The 7,036-nt window shown below is 39.3% G+C and overlaps 1 protein-coding gene across 1 annotated transcript; it reads right to left on the minus strand.

Moving 5' to 3' along the window:
* Positions 1 to 1,058: 1,058 nt before the first annotated feature.
* Positions 1,059 to 5,485, minus strand: LOC103156362 (glycosyltransferase family 92 protein F13G3.3-like). The gene is made up of 4 exons (XM_016664282.1): positions 5,354 to 5,485; positions 2,626 to 2,956; positions 2,368 to 2,543; positions 1,059 to 1,904 (listed from the first exon to the last, which is right to left on the minus strand). Exons 1-4 carry the CDS (start codon positions 5,434 to 5,436, stop codon positions 1,691 to 1,693), a joined length of 804 nt encoding a protein of 267 aa, XP_016519768.1. The 5' UTR covers positions 5,437 to 5,485; the 3' UTR covers positions 1,059 to 1,690.
* Positions 5,486 to 7,036: the final 1,551 nt, after the last annotated feature.

Here is a 7,036-nt window from a genome sequence, read left to right on the forward strand (position 1 = left end):
ATTATTCTTTTAAAACCTTTTATTTGTTTTTTCAAAGCTCTGCTTTTGGCCGTTGTTTGATGCAGGTACACAGACTGAGACGTGTGGACCGGCATCATTTACAGTCCAACATTAGCCAGAATTTATCTACGTAACCCGAGAGCAGTCTTTGCTGTTTAAATGAAGAGTATTAAGTTTTTCTCTTTCATCAAATCATTTTCCCGAATAAGATTCAAGGTTTCCCCCAGAAAACTTGCTAAGCCTGGCGGTTGAGGGGCTAGACAGTCATTCATCCAGTGACCCATAGTATTTTTGAGTTAAAAAATGTTTAAAGTTGACAGGAAATTTGAAAACATCACTTGATAATTACGTGTTATTGAAAAAATGCAAACATTTAACAAAAAACTTAAATAAGCAATGCTTAGCCTGGTGGGGGCACAAGTAAAGTCTGGTGGCCCGCCTGGCTTATAATACACTGGGGGAACCCTGAGGTTAGCATAAACTGTAATGTGGAATATCCAAGCAAAGGCTGAGGAGCTGAAAATGTTTCTGTGAATGCAACAGAGACGCCAGCAGGAAATCAAACAGTTACTTTGTAACCTCTGAACAGAGCTTTAGACAGTGGACTAATGGTACAATTAGATGGATTCCTGCTGCAGCTTTAATTTTACATGAATATATTCAACTTATATGTCCTCCTAGAAGTACAGTATGAAGACTGAACAAACATCAGATGAGGATACAAATATACATCTTCATGGTTTTCAGAACTTCCTGGAAACTTCCAAAAGTCGAGTTAAGGATCTGCAAGTGATCCAGAATGCAGATAATTTGCTCTGCTATACAGAACCAATGACCCAGGATAACAGGATATGTTACTTTCTATATGTAGTTAGGAAATCCACAAAATTAAGAGCGACAAATGCCATCGAAACATAAGGTCAATTGACAACATTTTACAAGTTTTCATCTGCCAAAGTAGAAGCTGATGCTCAAATGGATGAAAAAACTTCTCTAAACTTTGTAGTTGTAGTAAATATTAAAGCAGCAGTATGTAACTTAAAGAGATGTTTTTTTTGTGCATATTTATTAAAAGTACATGAAGTGAGACATGCCATATACAACCCTCCTCCCCCTCAAGAACCCACCCCCCAAAAAAATTCCAAGTACACAGTAGCAGTGCAGTTACCACAGATATCATCTTGTGCTTGGTCATATTCATACACAAGCTGTGGTGATATTTACTCCCTGACAAACAAACTCAGAAATCACATGCAAAGTAAGAGACAAACAGTCAAATCCAAAGTGTTCAACAGCAAATGGCAGCATTAAAAGGTTTGGTATCGACGATACATTTTTAAATTTCTAGGAATTAAATGCAGTTACTTGTGCATCTAGCATTGATAAAATATCTTTACATGCAAACTTAATTCCAGTTGGTAAAACAAATAACTTAAAAATCCCTGAGTCATTTATGAAAACAAAACAAGCATGTTACATGCACATGAATAGCTTAATTACCAGTGCACATGTACCACATAATTACATTGCTAAACTGGCTTGTGTGTACCGGCTATATATTGGGGGAAAAAAGTCTGTAAAAGTACAAAACAAGCTCCCTCCGAGGGCATACATTCACCGTCAGCATTACGCTGTGAAACAGGATCCTCGTTGGCTGGTCTTTCCTTCCGACCCCATCCTTCAACTTCTATTACAAGAACCCCAGATTTTCCAACACTTTGTCCACGTGGGGAATCAACTTTTCCTGAAAATCCCACAGCCGCTTGTCCACATTGAGCTCCTCCAGTTTTAGTAATTTCCGTAGGGCGACACGGACGTGAACGATCCGGCAAACGTCCAGCGGGACTTTGTACTGCTGCCCAAAAAATTGGAGCACTTCATGCACAGATGTCTGCTCCACCATCCTGCGGCACCGGTACACAAGAGTGAGATGTTGGTTAGGAATACAGAACAATGAAACACACTTTAAATCAGTACTTTTCACGAGAAACCAGACTTTACTATTTATTGTCTTTATTCATGTTTGACTGCTAAACAAGCCTCCGGTCACTAGGTGACAGCAGAGTTCAAATTAAGGCTGGCTGTTCAAGCCAGTAGAAGAAGTAGCCTATGAGAACAGAGTAATACTACCAGAGCAGGGATACACTATTGATGGAATAAAGTAAAAAAGAAATGATGATCAGGGTTCATTTACTGAGGTGGTACAGGTTACAGAAACATTTGAGAAACATCGTACAACATCCTGCTATGGTCCGAAGTGGTTGAGTATCCGTTTTATTGTCATTTTAGAAAACCCATATATTTAAACTTGGACTTTATCAATTAAATTCAAACATAAATTAAGACTGAATGCATTTCTCGGCCTACCTTGGCTGAACGATCATCTTGTATGGATGATAAATCTTTCGGTCAGGGTCTTCTCTGTAAACATGTTCCAGAATATTAATTCCAGGCACCCCGCTCCACTTAGGAAGGTGAAACCTGCCACTTGGTTCAAAGTGATGCTTGGGAAAGATGTGGTTCTCAATGAGGAACACTCCCACCTAAAAAATGCGAATATGCTTTAATAAAAAGATGGGAAAAATATTTGGAAATACAAGCATAATGCACTGATAAACAACCTACATTTGGATGCTGCTTCTGCAGCTCGTCCATCAGAGACTTCAGGTTGTCATGCTGATACGGCATGATGATCTCATCTATGTCGTTCAGCAGGACGTAGCGGGAACGCTCCATGGATCTGTAGATGCACTCGTTGAGTGTGGTGAGCTGGCCAAAGTAGTGAATATCACCACCAAACTCCGAAAATCGCCAGCCTCGCGATGGATTCATGTATTTGTCGATCGGCCAGGAAACTATTTCCACAAAGCCCTCCTGGCTGTAACTCCGCAGAAGACGGTCAAGGTCCGGGCCACAGCTGGTGTTGTAGATCACTACTCTGTTCACACCGAGCAACCTTGGACAAAAAAAGACAAAAATAAAATCACCTACTAAACATATTGACACTGCAGGTAAAGCAGTCTGAAGTGCTAAATGTTTTTGCAGCGACTAGGTGCTTCTTTGATCTAGGTTTTACTCAAATCTGCAGAAGGAAGCTTTCAATTACTGGCTCCTGTTAATGCCAGAGAAATAAAATGTTTAGCTTCTTTGCTAGTTGCTTTCCTCTAATCTCACAAATCCAGAGTTCCACATGTGCACAGTGGAAACCACACAGAGAACAACCAGTCGCCATTCAGCTTCAGACATATCTAGAGTTTTATTCAGACAATTAAATGCACAGAAAAACAGATCAGCATCACACCCAAACCATCAAGAAGTCCAAACCATAAAACAGACATTAATTACCTCAGAAAAGTAGAAAAATGAACTAAACACAAAAATAAGAGAAAAGCAAAGGCGCCTTTGGGAACTGCTCGTGCGGCTGCAAAATGAAGCAATCCAGCTTGCTGCTGTGAAGTGGAGACCTTTATTAATAGGAGTATTCCTAATTTTAATATATGCATTGAAGGTGTGCCCTCTCCTTCTAAACCTCTAAGCAGTTTCAAATTACTTGGGTAGGATGGGAGACCTATTCAAAACCAAAGAGAAGGAGAGAGCAAAGGCCATTCTCAAAACAGGATGTTCTCATGCCAGTTGCACATCTGGAGTCCCCTCCCAGTTCCTCCTTTTCTGTACATTTAAACAAAGACCCTAGTTGCCAGAAAGAGATTTATTTTCCACCTAGACCTTGCTCGTTCTCCTGCCTGAGCAATTCCATAATATCCCACATAGTTTTGTTTTCTCAAGATTTTAGTGTTTTTTTTCTTCCCTCCTAGAAAACACCAAAGAATTTGACCTAGTATGTAAACAGACAGAAGTTACCTCTCCCATCCTGTTTTTCTCCATTACTGTTGTTTTTTGTGAACTGCCTAGTACAGCACAACCGTTTCCTCTGATAGGAGAAAACATTCTATAGTGAAGGCCCTTTTTCAAAACCGTTTGTGATTTTTATGTAAGTTAAGAAAATCCTAGAAATGTTTCAGTTTCTAGGATAAACAGAACAGACTGTGATTATTACGCATTAATTTCAGGATTCGTGCAGGACAATGACTGGCGTCACAATGAACATTCATGGATCAGAGAGTACAGGGCTTTGACAGTCGCTTCATCGAATGTCAAAGCCCTGGATAATGATTCAATTTCAAACTGAATCATTATCCAAATCTAACTAAATTAAAATCTACTCAAAATATTCATGCTCTATCTAATATATTTCACATGGACCAAGGTTAACTGTTGCTAAAATTAATATAATTAAACTTATGCCCCCAACTACATATAGTTAAGTTTAAAAACTAGCATATTTTAAATTTATTTTCCCAACACTCCCCAAGATTGCCATCGACAGCCCGACACTGGCTGCCTGTTTGAGATTTGTGAAACGCAGCTTCACCGAGTCTGGCCACCTGCCAGCTGATGCTGTGCTAACCAGAGCTAAGAGGATCCGCCATGTTACAAGCTAACCTGTGCTAGCCAAACAGTGGTGGCTTTGAATGTTAAACTTCATTGCTTTTCTTTTGTATTTTTATGGTGCTTCTGCATTATTGATGCTAAACTTTTGCAAACGCAACGGGCCTCAGTGCCTGCCGCAGCCAAAGCTGCCTATGGCTCATATCGTTCAAACTTCATCCCAATGATTGGTTTTAATCACTGATAGTCCGCTAAGCTGCTACTTTTTGTAGTTTTACTTTAATTGATCTTTTATATTTTCCTCAGTAGTTAGTTGAGTTTTAGTATCTTAGTGAGTTTGTTGATTGAAGTCTTCAACTGCAAAATTAAAATCTTATTTTTAAAAGTCTTTTACATTGGAGTGAGGTTTGCATTTATTCCACAAACACATAGTACCTTGTTGTTAAAAATAATGCCAGAATATTGGACTTCATCTGTTCTTTTAATACCTAAGCCTCATCAAGCAGCTATTTATAGGTGATAACTGAGGCAGGACTATTTGTATATTATTATTACTTTCTGGCGGTGCTCCAACTTGATAATTTTATCTAAATTACTACTTTTATTAATATTTGCCTTAAGTAATTACTTATTCACAGCTAAAATTAGACTCATGCAGCACAACGAAGTTGAAAATAAATCTGTCCAACATCTAAATGGTTCGTAGAGCTCTAGTAGAAATTAGGTTTAAAAATGAAAGATTTTCTGACATTATGAATTGGTTTTTGATGTTAACTAGAAATTTCAATCCAGAATTATTGTAGGTGAGTTTGATTTGTGGGTAGAAAGAGAACTGTGAACCTCAATTTCCCATTGTAAATCATAAAACTGAAGTTTCTCACTAGTAAGGATTAGGATTACTGACCTGTACATCTCTAGTGTCTGTGCAAACTGCAGCACATTGTTGTAGTCCCCAAACAGATTGGAGACGCACACAGTGAAATCCATCCTTTCCTCCGCTCCTCCGTTAGTTTTCTTGTTCCTTATGGGAAGCCAGATGTTTTCGGATCCGTTCATGGGCCTCGTTTGAGTCAAAAGAGTGACATGTGTGGCATTGCATTTTTTAGGAATCCGGCACATGATGTCTGTGGTGACGAACGGAAACCCGAAGTTGTCCGAGTGTTGTAAAACTTTCGTCGGAGTGGTTTCACTTGTGTAGTTGGCACAGCAGAAAAAGCAGTGGAGTTCCTGGATGGAGTCTCTCCGAAACATCCCGATGAGGCGAATGTCAAAGCCCTGTACTCTCTGATCCATGAAGGCTGAGACCAAGAGGTGCTTGGTGTTTTTCAGGGGAGTTATGCTCTGTTTGGAGACTGATCGCGGACAAACCTCTGGAACAACTGGTCTCGGGTTGAAGCTGGGTGATCTGTTGCTAATAAAGAACGCGACTACACATATGATGATGAAGAGGAGGCAAAGGAACTTTATTCTGATGGGTTTTAACATGGTGGGTTGGGTTACTGACCTCAGGCAGAACCTGGAATCAAAGGAAGAGAAAAAACATCATGGCCATTCTGAATCTGTTATACAAATCAGGTATTAAAGGTAAAGGTAATTTTATTTAGACAGCACATTTTCAGCAATAAGGCAATACAAAGTGCTTTACAGGAATTAAAAGGAAATACAGGCAAAATAAACCACAGGAAAGAGCAAAAGAAGAAAAATAATCTAATGTTGAGCTAAAGTATGCAAACTAGGTGCTTCTGTTCAGGGTTGATAGATACTGTAAGTCTCCTCTGGTCCGAATACTTTTCTGGGTTGGAAGAACAGGAGCCTAAAAAGAATCTAATAATGTTGATCTAAAGTAGATAAACTAGATACTCCTATTCAGGGCTGGTAGATAAGTATAAGTAAGTATCTTCTGGTCTAATTCCTCTTCTGGGTTGGAAGAACAGGACTCTAAAACGTAATTGCTAAGGTAGTTTTTTCTAGATTCCAAGTTTGTTCTAATCCCTGTCCTGGTTTCCTAAATAAGTGTATGTAATTCCTTTTCTGAGTTGCACTAATAGTCTCTCTGCATACTAATATACAATTAATCTAAGAAGTATAACATTGGTCTGAGTACTGTACATTTTCTAAAAAAAAATAGAAAAATAAAAAATAAGCTAAAGAGTGACTAATCAAATTTCTTTTCTGGGTTAAAAGTGAGTAGTCCACAGTTTCTAAATAATAAAGGGGAATGAAATAAGAGGAAAGGTCACATTAGGGCAAATGGCAGCATTCAGACAACACAAAGGTCTAAACAAAGATATGAGTGAAGGCGGTGACGTCACAGGACCATGAAACCACGTTGCTCAGCCTCCCAGCAGAAGTCCGATAAAGATGTTATCAAGGAATGTCCTTGGGGCGCTCAGCTCCACATCCGCATGGATAACAGGAGGGGGAGAGGAGGGAAGGAGCGTTATGTGTACATATCTTCAAGGAGATTGGAAATATGCAGCCCTTCCAAGGCCACACAGGAAAGCCAATTCAGATGGAGAATGTCTTAGGTCTGGTAGATCATGAATTTCAACCTTCCCTAAAGTCTCTCATCTCAGTTCCCAATTAT

This window comes from Poecilia formosa, unplaced genomic scaffold (genome assembly GCF_000485575.1).
Source record: "Poecilia formosa unplaced genomic scaffold, Poecilia_formosa-5.1.2 Scaffold476, whole genome shotgun sequence".
Classification (NCBI taxonomy): domain Eukaryota; kingdom Metazoa; phylum Chordata; class Actinopteri; order Cyprinodontiformes; family Poeciliidae; genus Poecilia; species Poecilia formosa.

Bases quoted from the DNA above. Each gene is read 5' to 3' on its own strand.
- LOC103156362 (XM_016664282.1), bottom strand. From the start codon at position 5,436: ATGGATTTCACTGTGTGCGTCTCCAATCTGTTTGGGGACTACAACAAT. The intron at 2,957-5,353 runs GTCAGTAATCCT...TTTTTGTCCAAG, and splicing joins CAGACACTAGAGATGTACAG to GTTGCTCGGTGTGAACAGAG. The intron at 1,905-2,367 runs GTAGGCCGAGAA...CCGGTGCCGCAG, and splicing joins AAGATGATCGTTCAGCCAAG to GATGGTGGAGCAGACATCTG.